Here is a 13,046-nt window from a genome sequence, read left to right as displayed (position 1 = left end):
CTGCCAGTGCAGGGGAGATGGGTTTGACCCCTGGTCCGGGAAGATCCCACATACCGCGGAGCAACTAAGCCCATGCGCCACAACTACCGAGCCTTTGCTCTAGAGCCCATGAGCCACGACTACTGAGCCCACATGCCGCAACTATTGAAGCCCGTGCTCCTAGAGGCCGTGCTTCATAACAAGAGAAGCCACTGCACTGAGAAGCCCGCACACTGCAATGAAGAGTAGCCCCCACTCACCAGAACTAGAGAGAAAGACCGAGCACAGCAATGAAGACCCAACGGAGGCAACAAATAAATAAATAATAAATAAATTTGCATCACCCTGATGAGTAACACAGATGAGTGCCTTTTCACATGCCTTATTGGCCATCTCTGTATCCTTTTTGAGAGACTGTTCACGGCTTTCGTCTGGACAGTTTCTTAACGGAGCAGGCTCAGAATCCGTGGCTCTTCCTCCAAAGAGCTAGTCTTACTGGAGTTTTAGAGGAAGACCCCCATGTGCACACCACGATCTCCTCTGGGGGCACCCAACCTGCCTCTGGAATGGGAAGTCCTTTGGCTTTGGAGGCAAACGAACCTGAGTTTGAATCCTGATTGTGCTTCTGACCAGTGCTGTGACCTTGGGCTTGGTTTTCCTGTGGATAAGATGGCAGTAATCATACCTTTCCTGTACGTAAATCACCTAACACACAGGTGTTCGGGAAGTAGGGGCTGGAGTTGCATTCCTTCAGTGAATCTTGTATAGACATTTACAAGTATGGTATAGAAGAAGTATTTAACAATATTAAAAGAGACTTGGGATGCACCATTACAGGAACATTACTAGGTAACAAAACACGTTCAGCGTATTCTCCTTTTTAAAGGAGATAAGAGATAAGAGAAAGAATTAGAAGGAGACACATCTTCATGTTAATCATGACTTTGTCCACTGACAAGACGGTGGGTGAGTTTGATTTTCTCCCTTGTGCTTTCCTCAGTGTTCTAAAATGTATGCCATAAATAGGTATCAATCTGTAACTGGAGGAAAACAAACAAGAAAAGTTATGTTTCACAAAAAGAAAAAGGACTATTTCCTTTAAAAAAAAAAAAGATCATCCCAAAGAAAAAATGTAATTATACTCTCTTGGAGTAATAATCTTAGTGACAAATCTCCTAAATGCCAGATTTGCTCTATCGACATGTGGACATTTCTTTTCTGCAGTAACATCTGTCAGCTAATTTTTTTCCTGACTGCCAGGAATTCTGTGCTAAGTAATTTACATGTGTAATCAACTGTATTTTATACAAGAGGAGAGTAAGGCTCAGAGAGATGGAGCGACTTTCCCAGGGTTACACAGCTGGTACGTGGCACAGCCAGGATTCAAGCCTCAAACAGGTGACCCCTGAGTCCCTCTCTGGTCACCACTGGGCTGCGGGCATGGGCCTCCCCAGGATGGGTCCACCACCCCTTCCAGCACCTTTCTCCTCGGGGATGGTGTAGAGAAGCAGATGCGACCCTCTGCAGTGAACGTCTGGGACTGGCTCCTGCCCTAACTGCCTGGAACTCATGAACTCAAACCCTACAGAGGCTGCCAACGCTACAGACTTTCCAAAGGAGGACACACTGAACGCCCCCCACTGCCGAAAGCCCGAGGAAGCTGGCTGCACGGCTCAAGCAAGCCCAGCATGCTCCAAAAATAATCTGGAGGGAGTGGAAGGGAATTCAGCCAGCCCAGAGGCCTCCCATCCTCTAGCCTCCCCTTTCTTACCTCTAAAGCCTGTTTGGAGAGCAGATTGGATTAATACCATAAATCACGAGATATTATGTGCACAAAGCTTCTCTGTTTCCTTTTTAATTAAATGGGCTTCCTAAGGCACTATGTTTTGGTTTTGTTCATTTCAGCTGGTCACAGAAAGTTCCCGTGTTGTCCCCATTAGTTACGGGACATGGAATAGAGGGCTCCGTGGTGTCTTTTTAGAGGGGGTCGTGGACACACAGGGGAGCTCTCTTGGGCTCCATCTAAGGTCACGACAGCTTTTTCTTTGTGGAGAAATGAAGTGAGTCCTCTGAGTCCTTTTACCCAAAAAGCAATGTCTTCCTTTTTTTTTTTTTTTTAACTTAATAACAAGAGAAATTTAAAAAAAAAAGAAGAAGAAGCAGCAGCAGCAAAAGCCTTTTAACATTCCACATCTGATTTAAAGCCCTGGAAGACATAGTCCCAAGCTGGAGCACTTCAGCTGTTCCACAAAATGAGCTGCTTTCCTTGTGGAGAATCCTTGACAGGCGGTAGCTAGCGTGGGTCCAGCACCTTACCTACTTCAGCTCCGTGGGGAAGATTCTGCGGTTACTTTCAAGGAACAGATGAGGCTTAGCGAGGTTACACAGTCTTCCCAGGGTGACGGCCAGTAAGGAGACACCTGCTCCTTTGCCCCCCACCCCCCCGGTTCTAGTGAGCAGGGGTCAACCTGGTTAAGCTGGTGTTTGCTGGTCCATCATGTGTGCAAAGGGTTGTGGTCCACTGCTACTCACTGACTCTGTAAAGCACGCTTCCCGGTATTCACACCATTGGGAGCCCCTCCCCCTTGACGCTGGCCTGAGTCACGTGACTTGCTGTGCTGATGGGATATTAGCAGCTGTGATGCAAGCAGAGGCTTGATATGTGCTTGTGTATTAGGGCTTGTCCTTTTGGAATATCTCCCATGGAGGTCTGAGCTACTCTGTAAAGAAGCTTGGCTTCCACTACCGGAGAGGCTTCTTAGAGAGAGATGCGAGGCTGGTCCCAGTGGTTTCAGCCATCCCAGTGGACACTCCAGACATGTGAGGAAGAAGCCATCTTGGTGGTCTAGCCCAGCAGACACCACGTGGAGCAGAAGAACCACCCCACTGAGCCCAGCCTCAGTGCAGAATTATGAGAATTACGGTTTAAACCATTAAGTCTGGGGGTGCTTTGTCCAGCAATAATAGATAACTGTTGGCCCACAAATAGCGACAGAGGCCAGACATATCCATAAACAAGGAAAACTGTCCTGCTTTAGTACTTTAATCTGTGTTGCTGGTGATTCCACCATAATCAGAGAAGTCTTTCTCATTGTGAAACTTTGCTGGGATTCAGGTTAGTGATAATTCGAATATCTGTTTTCTCTTGCAGGACCTTTTAGAGCCTTAGGTGTCACTCCTGCGACATAGTAGGGAGATGGGTGCCACCCAGAGAAGAAGACCAGTCCACATAGGGAGACTTGATCTGAATCAAAACCAGATTAAAATGCAGCGTAATCTGGAGGCACTTTTCCCAGAAGGGGAAACTTTTTCGTCATTGGGGGTTCTCCATATGGAGCTGTGGGGACCAAGCAGAGCTGGGTGGTACTAGACTTCACCCCTGAGTCTGGTCCAAGGTGAAGATTAGTAGTGACCCATGAGAACCTCATGCTGCTCTTACTTTCCATCTCCCATGCAGAAGGTAGGAGTCTCAGGAGTTCCTGTGCCTCACATGCTGGTATTCCCAGGGAATATTTTTTTAACACCTAGCACCACTCACCCCCAGCAGTGCTGGACATGTTTCTGACATTTGGTTTCTTTTGTAGAATCCAACTCCTCACAGGAGAGGGAAGGCAGGACTTCAGGTAGACTGTGAAGGTCATCATGTCATCCCTGAATGGGCCGCAGAGGATCTGGGTGACGGGACAGAGAGGAACAGATGAGAAAGCACAGCTCCCCAGGAGGCAGCAGATCCAGCATCAGGACCACCTCCCGACCCGCCCAGGGCTGCTCCTGGCCCTGCCCTGGGGTGGCTGTTGTTTGCAGCAAGTTCTCTCCCCACCTCACCCCCTCCATGTCTCAGTTTCTAAAGAGAAATTCCTCATGCTCCTTGAGCTTTACTTACGCTCTCCCCCTGGCCTGGAATGTCCTCCTGCCCTCCCTCCTAGAAGTCCTTTCCATTCCTCAGAACTGGTTCAGTATCTTCTACCTCCAAGAAGCATAGGCTCAGTGCTGGGCTGCCTTGCCCCCGAAGCATTCTTTGAGCCACTGATTTTGGTCTGGAGTTACAGTTGGCCTGATGTTCTACTTGACTCTGAACCCCCTTTCTCTCTCCTGGGGCACCCTGAGTGCCTAGAGGGGAGGACCACATTTTAGCACTCTTCTATAGGCCCCAGAGCACTTATTACAGCCCCAGCTCACAGCACACACCAAACCTACTTATGAGTAAATGAAGAAATAAGTGAATGCAATCACCGAGGAATTAATAGACCAGATTTTTTGTCTACATACGACTTCTGTAATTTACATTTAGGACCTAAAAGGTAGAGATTTTATGTTTTCTTCTTTATGTCCCCTCCTCTCACCACTACGATAGGCACAGTGTCTTACACAGATTTTTGGTGAATGAATAAATACTGTAAAATTTAAAATACAGAGATAGTCTCAAAGCTCAAGGAAGTTATGGTCCAAAAGGAATCCTATAAATTGACTTCTTACACTTTGGAAGGAGAGGCCTCAATGTGTCAGCAAAATCTAGCGCTAGAGAGCCCCTTGTGTTGGCCTCCAAGGCCTAGCCCATGTCTTCGTCATTTAAATATACCACATGCCTAGCACAGTGCCTGGCACAAAAGTGAGAGTTCACAGGTGTTTGTTGAATGACTGACTGACTGCAGACTGGATGAAAGCAGGATTCAAGGGCAGTGTCCATAGTGAAGGGTCTGGACAAGGCTGATTTTCCACATTTCTTTCTATCTACAGAGAAGAACCCAATGGAATTCCAAATCACCAATGTGTGTTTTCAACTCTAATTTCCCAGACAGAAGATCATGTAAACCCCATGGCCATTTTCATGAAGAATTTGAAATTGTATAAAATCTGTCACACAAAAACAGAAAAAATACTGCCCTGGAAGGAGTAGAGATGTATTTTAACCTGACAACAGGTGCTTTCATAGCTGCAGGAACAAAGTGCTGTGGGGGCACAGAGGAGACAACAGTCGGTCCCTGCAGGCTGGGGTGGGGGTGCCGGGAGGGTCAGGTGAGGTTGGATTCCATACCCCACTTGAAGATACAGATGCTTAAAACAGCTGCTTTGGCAGGTCAAGCCTGTGCCTGCCTACTGGACTGAGCAAGCCTGCCTGGGCCTGGCAGGCCTGACCTTTTAGCCAAGCAGCCAAGGCACCAGCTAAGGTCCTGGATATCTGTGGTTCCCTTGAGGTTTGTGGAGAACTTAGCACCTCAGCAGGGCATTCAGCAAAGACTGAAGAGAGAACCATTCCAGAACCATGTGGGGACAGTGGCCGGACCCCTCTGATAACTGACCTCACTTCCCATCTGGAGGAGAGAATGAGTTTACCCCAAACCCAATGAAGGGAGACATCCCACAGGTATCTGTGGGCCCTCACCCCCCATGACTGCTCTATAAGGCAGCAGGTGCACGCTGGATGCTGTTTTGCAAATAAATTGTAGCCAGAAGACCCAAATCTGAGGGTAATTGCCTTTTCTTTCCTTTATGTATTTATTGTTTTAATATAAACATAAGTGGATCTAGGTAATTCCTATAATAACGTTGCTTTCCTAGCCTGGAGATAGATGAGCGGAGCTAGAAATCCTGCTCTGTGCAATGCATGCTGGGAGTGTCGGGCACTTAAATGTCACTGGCCATGCATGCTGGGAGGGAAAGAAAGGCGAGAGCTTCCACTCTCAGGGTCATTCCCTCGAAGGCAGGGGCCAAATAGAGCATAAAGTACATGCTCATGGGCTCCTGCCAAAGAAATGCCCTCAGTATACCAACCAGAGAAAGTCCAGTCATAAGATAAGTGGTAGCAACTACAACCATATAGGGGAGACCACTGTAGGCCAGGCACTGTGCTAGGCCCTTCACCTTCACTGGTTTACAACCATGGGCTCCTCACCACTGCCCCACAAAGAAGCCATTCCCACTAGAGACAGGAAACGGGCTCAGGGAGGTCAAAGAAGTTACCTGAAGTCCATAAATAGGAGGCAGCAGAGCCCCACTTCAAAAGCAAGTCTAAGTTCATGCTTACATGATCGATATCTACTTATCTACTTCTATGTATCTGTGTATCCATCCAACCTTCCATCCATCCATCCATCCATCCACCCACCCATCCATCATCTATCCTGTGGTGCTAATAGGAATCACATCCTCAGAGTCTCAGGAACAGCAGAGACCTTCTCCCTTTCCTCACAAGGTGATTCTGGGGTCAGAGTTGAAACATGTTTCTTTGTGGACTGAACTCAGGCTTCTCAGGACCTCTGTGAACTCACTGCTGAGTGGTCCAGGTTTTGTGTTGTCCAGAAAGGTCTTACTCTAGAGGTGAGGTAAGATGGGATCCAATCAGTAAGACTTGGTCAGACTCCAAGAAGCCACCTTTCTTCTGTGAGTTCTCTCATTTCTCTTTAGAGAATAACAAACTATCAGACCTACAAATATCATTCCCCAGCATCAAATACACCAGAGAGGGGGACCCATGAACAATCAATTTCTTAGTAGGATCTGACACACCCAAAGCCTCAGTGTGAAAATATCCCATCAGTGCCTGTCACAAACGACTTAAATTCTACCATTAGAAAGTCATTCCTCTGCTTTACCCAAGCAATCCAATTCTGGAAATGTAACCTCCAGATGTGTTTAAAAAGTGGATGGGATCATATCAGCATGTGGCTGCACGGTTTGTAACAGAAACAATTTAGAAACAACCTAATAGAGGTTGATTAAATACATGGAGGACTGGTTAAATAGAGGACTAGCTAAACTATGGTACCTCTATACCATCCGTAGATAATATGTAGCTATTAAAAGAATGAGCCTACTCTATGCATCTCGAATGAAACAGTCTCCCAAAGGTGTAGGTGAAGAATTCTATGTTGAGTAACAAGCACACAATCAATCAGTTCAAATGCACGGAGACCAGCTCTGGAAGGATGGAGAAGGTTGGTTATCAGTGGTAACTGCAGAGAGGGAAATTGGGCAGATGGGGGTTTGAGCAGGAGCAGTGGCTGCCACACTATTTTATGTGAATGGCGCCCTCTGGAGTTGTGCCATGGGGTGGCCCTGTTGGAAGAGGGACTCTGCAACTTTGAATAGCACAACATGTATAAACCTAATTTAAAAAATGGAATTTATTTTAAACTTATTTATAAAGTATAAAATTTATTTTAAATTTATTTAAAAGTATTAGGAAGATAAAATCAGGTCCTTTTAAAAGAAATAAACATCACCATAAAATAAATTATTCCTTATACTTCTGAGGATTTGGGTCACTTGGTTTTTTCATTCATTCAGGAAATATTTATTTAGTCCCGACCATATGGGGTATGCTGAGTACACAAGAGGTGAGTAAAACAGATCTTGTTCCCATTAGAAAGGATGTACGCCTAGGAATGTGAATATCACAGTGATAATAACAAAAGCTATCACTCACCAAGTACCTGCTGGGCACCCAGGGTCCCAGCACCGTCCATAACCTGCTCATGCAACAGACATTGTGGTCCAGAACACAGTTACTGGGCTCTCTGTCTGGATTCTGAGCCTGCCTCCACACTTCAGAGGGGATCATTAATTGCTCTGTGCCTATTTTCTCATCTGTAAACAGGGACTAATGACAGTTTGTGCCTCACTGAGTTGCGGTGAGGATTAAATTAGCTGACACTTGTGAGGTTCTTAGAACAATTCTTGGCCAGGCCCACAGTTAGCACCGTGCAAGCACTGCGTATGTTTATTACTCCTCGCCCAGCCCGGTGTGTGGCAGATACAGTGGGAATGAGACAGCTATAGCCCACGCGCACAGAGGGTTACCATCCCCCGGAGACAGACAGTAAACACATAATTACCACTGTGTCTGTCTCCTAGGGAGGAACAGAAAAGTAAATAGGTAACTACAACCACATGAGCTGAGTGCTCCTGGGCCACATGGACTGCAGGTAGAAGAGGAAGAGTAGGGGTCAGACTAGCAGAAGGGTGGGGAGTGAGGGTGCTCTAGGCCAGGGCACAGCACCAGCGGAGGCAGGGAGGCACATGGAGGGTGCTGTTGGAGTATACAATGCACATGAGGAGGTGCCAGGAGCAGGGGCTGGGAGGGTAAGCAGAGGCCAGCTTGTGAAGGAATTTGGATTTATCCCCAGAGGAGTAGGAAATCATGAAGGTTTTCAGCAATAGAGTGACTTGGTAAAACTTGCCTTTTATGAAGATAGCTCTGGTTGCAGGTAGCAGATGGACTGCAGGGCAGGCAAAGTGGGAGGCTGGCAGATGAGAGAGGAAGCCAGGCCAGAGAGATGAGCATTCAGAAAGTCTCCCTCCCAGAAAAGAACCTTGCAGGAGAGAGGCTGCCTTAACCCTTCATGTGCCCTGTTGGACCAGCCAGTACTCGGCGGAGGGTGCCCCTGTGAACTGGGGACAAGGGATCAAACACACACAAGGGAGGTTTTCTGTTTCCCTTCAGTTCTGCCAGGACAGGCCTTTTGGTCTGTTTTATTCTTTGCTGTATCTCCAGAGCCTACAACAGTGCCTGGCACATGGAAGGCGCCCAATAAACGTCCACTCTTGGGGAGGTGGGGGATGGGCAGGGCAAGTGGATGTACAAAGGCAACCAAGATGAGGCAGCCAGGGAGGCAGGAGAGAAATCAAGTGGCTCAGCAGTCAAAGAAGCAAGTGCTGGGAGGAGCGATTTGTGGTCACAGAGGTAAAGGAGGATAAAGTCCAACAGGCATCCATCAGATCTTGTAACTCATGTTCTTTCTCCCTCACTACCATGACAAAGCTGTCACAGCTCTGTTGGCTAACAAACACAGGGAGCATCACATATGTATGTACACAGATTGTATTTAGGACCTGACCTTGAGGGGTACAAAAAGTTGTAGAAGACACAGCCCATGTCTTTGATGTTCACAGTTTAGCCGGGAAGATCTCATTATTTACAACGTAGACAATTCACAGTACAGTATTACAAAACTCCATTTCTGGTTTCTGTAGCTCTCCCCTGGATCGCTTCCCCCAGAGTCCTATAACTTGATCATGGAAGCATGGAATAAGTAGGTGTACAGACCTTGTCTTCACTCATTAATTTTTGTGGTGGGAGTTGCTCAGTGTTTGCCAAGCGAGTTGCTGGTGGCAGCCTAAATACAACTGCAAATTCGCAAAATAGATGTTGCCGTAAGGAAGAAGGCATCCTGGCTGTATAAATATTATAATAACAGAGACAAAAGATTAGGGAAATGCTGGCAGTCATGACTCGTACTGTCTGCTTAGTAGGTCAGATACAAGTGATCCCAATATGCAAAGAATTGTTAATACAAGTACTTTCAGCCAAAGTCAATGGTGGTCCCTTCTACTTCCTCTTCCTAAACAATTCAGTCCTAACATCATAGGTGGAGCGACGAGGCAGGAGTCCATGGCGGGCATGAAGGTCAAGAAGCCATGAAGGCCCAAAGTCAGGATCAGAGCCCAAGTGATGAGGAGGACATCCCCAGGGAGGGTGGCCTGGCCTGTGGTGTCACAGCCTGATTAGGGTAAGGGGGATTCTTTAGGAGGCTGAGGAATGGCAACCTGGCATGTGTTTTCAGAAGTAAGTGTATGTGTGTATGTGTATGTGTGTGTGCAGGGTAGCGTACATTCCTTAGCCCTGCCTGAGAGCAGCAACATCTCAATAGGAATAAACACATCTACTGCTCAGATCTTGGACTCTACCATTTTCCATTAAAATGAATTAAGACTCCTTGGAGAAAAGGTTGATTCCAGAACTAGGGCAAAGACATCTTGTCATGATAGGCCCATACAGAAAGGACACAGATTGAAGGGGCTCTCACTGATCAAACTGGGGACAATGTGAGCTTTAAAATAAATAATGATGAGGGACTTCCTAGGTGGCGCAGTGGTTAAGAATCCACCTGCCTATGCAGGGGACACAGGTTTGATCCCGGCCCCAGGAAGATACCACATGCCATGGAGCAACTAAGCCCATGAGCCACAACTATTGGGCCTGCACTCTAGAGCCCATGAGCCACAACTACTGAGCCCATGTGCCACAACTACTGAAGCTCTTGTGCCTAGAGTTCATGCTCTGTAACAAGAGAGGCCACCACAATGAGGAGCCTGAGCACCACAATGAAGAGTAAACCCCGCTCACTGCAACTAGAGAAAGCCCATGTGCAGCAACAAAGACCCAACACAGCCAATAAAATTAATTAATTAATTAATTAATTAAAAAATAATGATGGGAATGGAGTATAACTCACTAACTAATACGGGAATCCATAAGTCTATACGGATATAAAAAATAAAGTGGATGAGGCATGGGTTATTCGCCTACTTTCAAGTACCTCCCCATAAAATACCTATTAATCACAAAAAAGAAAAGATTAACTTTACAGTGGAGAAACCTGGTAGACACCACCTTAATCATGGGATCAAAGTGTACATCATTAGTATAGGAACAAATCACGATGGTGAACACCTTGGCAGGGTGCAAGAAGAAGAACACAGTGTCACTGCTGTGATACTCCTGCCAGAGATGCAGCACTTGAATCTGACCATGAGGAAACCTTAGACAGACATTCTACAAAGTCTGTGATCCTCACAAGTGTAAAGGTCATGAAAGTCAAGGAGAGACTGAGGGGCTGTTCTTTTAGCTGGCAGGAGACTAAAAGGCATCCCTACATGCAAGAGTGATTCCGAGCTAGCTCCTTTTTTGATAAAAGACACTATTGTGATGATTGGCAAAACTTGGACAGAGTCTGAGGATTCCATGGTGGTTAAGAATCTGTGTTAGCTTCCTGGTGTTGATGGTTGTGTTGTGGTAAGGTAGGAAAGTGTCTTTGTTTATAGAAAAACCCAGGAAAGTACCAGAAAATAATGAGGATCAGGGCACCTTATTCTCAAAGAGTTCAAGAAAAAAAGAGGGTTTTTGTTTTGTTTTGTTTTGTTTTGTTTGTTTGTTTGTTCTTGTACTGCCCTTGCAATTTTTCTGTCATTTTGTGATTGTTTCAAAATTTTAAAATGATGAGAAATAAACTATCATTCTCAATGGTGGAAAACTGGAAGCATTCCCTCTAAGATCAGGAACAAGACAAGCATGTCCACTCTTGCCACTGCTATTCAACATAGTTTTGGAAGTCCTTGCCACAGCAATCAGAGAAGAAAAAGAAATAAAAGGAATCCAAATTAGAAAGGAAGAAGTAAAACTGTCACTGTTTGCAGATGACATTATACTATACATAGAAAATCCTAAAGATGCCACCAGAAAACTACTTGAGCTCATCAATGAATTTGGTAAAATTGCAGGATACAAAATTAACACAGAGAAATCTCTTGCATTCCTATACACTAACAATGAAAGAGCAGAAAGAGAAATTAAGGAAACAGTCCCATTCACCACTGCAACAAAAAGAATAAAATATCTAGGAATAAACCTAACTAAGGAGGTAAAATACTTGTACTTAGAAAACTATAAGACACTGATGAAAGAATCAATGATGATACAAACAGATGGAGAGATATACTATGTTCTTGGATTGGAAGAATCAACATTGTGAAAATGACTATACTACCCAAAGCAATCTACAGATTCAATGCAATCCCGATCAAATTACCAATGGCACTTTTTACAGAACTAGAAAAAAAATCCTAAAATTCGTATGGTGACACAAAAGACCCCTGAATAGCCAAAGCACTCTTGAGGAAAAAGAACAGAGATGGAGGAATCAGACTTCCTTACTTCAGACTATACTACAAAGCTATAGCAATCAAGATAATATGGTACTGGTACCAAAACAGCAATATAGATCAATGGAACAGGATAGAAAGCCCAGAGATAAACTATGGTCAACTAATCTATGACAAAGGAGGCAAGGTATACAATGGAGAAAAGACAGCCTCTTCAATAAGTGATGCTGGGAAAACTGGACAGCTACATGTAAAAGAATGAAATTAGAACACTCCCTAATGCCATACACAAAAATAAACAAAATGGATTAAAGACCTAAATGTAAGGCCAGACACTATAAAACTCCTAGAGGAAAACATAGGAAGAACACTCTTTGACATAAATCACAGCAATATCTTTTTTGACCCACCTCCTAGAGTAATGGAAATAAAAACAAAAATAAATAAGTGGGACCTAATGAAACTTAAAAGCTTCTGCACAGCAAAGGAAATTATAAACAAGACAAAACGACAACCTTCAGAATGGGAGAAAATATTTGCAAATTAATCAACAGACAGATATAAATATATAAACAGTTCATGCAGCTCAATAATAAAAAAAAAAAAAACCAATCAAAAAATGGGCAGAAGACCTAAATAGGTATTTCTTCAAAGAAGATATACAGATGGCCAAGAGGCCCATGAAAAGCTGCTCAACATCACTAATTATTAAAGAAATGCAAATCAAAACTACAATGAGGTATCACCTCACACCGGTTAGAATGGGCATCATCAGAAAATCTACAAAAAATAAATGCTGGAAAGGGTGTGGAGAAAAGGGAACCCTCTTGCACTGTTGGTGGGAATGTAAATTGATACAGCCACTATGGAGAACAGTATGGAGGTTCCTTAAAAAAACTAAAAATGGAATTACCATATGACCCAGCACTCCCACTACTGGGCATATACCCAGAAAAACCATAATTCAGAAAGACGCATGCACTCCAATGTTCATTGCAGCACTATTTACAATGGCCAGGTCATGGAAGCAACCTAAATGTCCATCAACAGATGAAATGGATAAAGAAGATGTGGTATATATATATATATAAAATATATAAAATGGAATATTACTTAACCATAAAAAGGAATGAAATTGGGACATTTGTAGAGACATGGATGGACCTAGAAACTGTCATACAGAGTGAAGTGAGCCAGAAAGAGAAAAACAAATACCGTATAGTAACGTATATATGCAGAATCTAGAAAGATGGTACAGATCAACTGGTTTGCAAGGCAGAAATAGAGACACAGATGTAGAGAACAAACATATGGACATGAAGCGGGGAAAACAGGGGGGTTTGGGGTGGGATGAATTGGGAGATTGGGATTGCCATATATACATAACCAATAAGAAAAAATATTAA

At 44.6% G+C, this 13,046-nt stretch overlaps 1 protein-coding gene across 1 annotated transcript in view; it reads right to left on the bottom strand.

The window, feature by feature from the left end:
• Positions 1-3,620, bottom strand: part of DGLUCY (D-glutamate cyclase) — a 53,450-nt gene extending 49,830 nt beyond the window's left edge. The window contains 1 exon segment of the mRNA XM_057732638.1: positions 3,518-3,620. Within this exon segment, the coding sequence (XP_057588621.1) occupies positions 3,518-3,620 (103 nt within the window).
• Positions 3,621-13,046: the final 9,426 nt, after the last annotated feature.

This window comes from Hippopotamus amphibius, chromosome 4 (assembly GCF_030028045.1).
Source record: "Hippopotamus amphibius kiboko isolate mHipAmp2 chromosome 4, mHipAmp2.hap2, whole genome shotgun sequence".
NCBI lineage: Eukaryota > Metazoa > Chordata > Mammalia > Artiodactyla > Hippopotamidae > Hippopotamus > Hippopotamus amphibius.
This window is presented reverse-complemented; position numbering and strand designations above follow the sequence as displayed.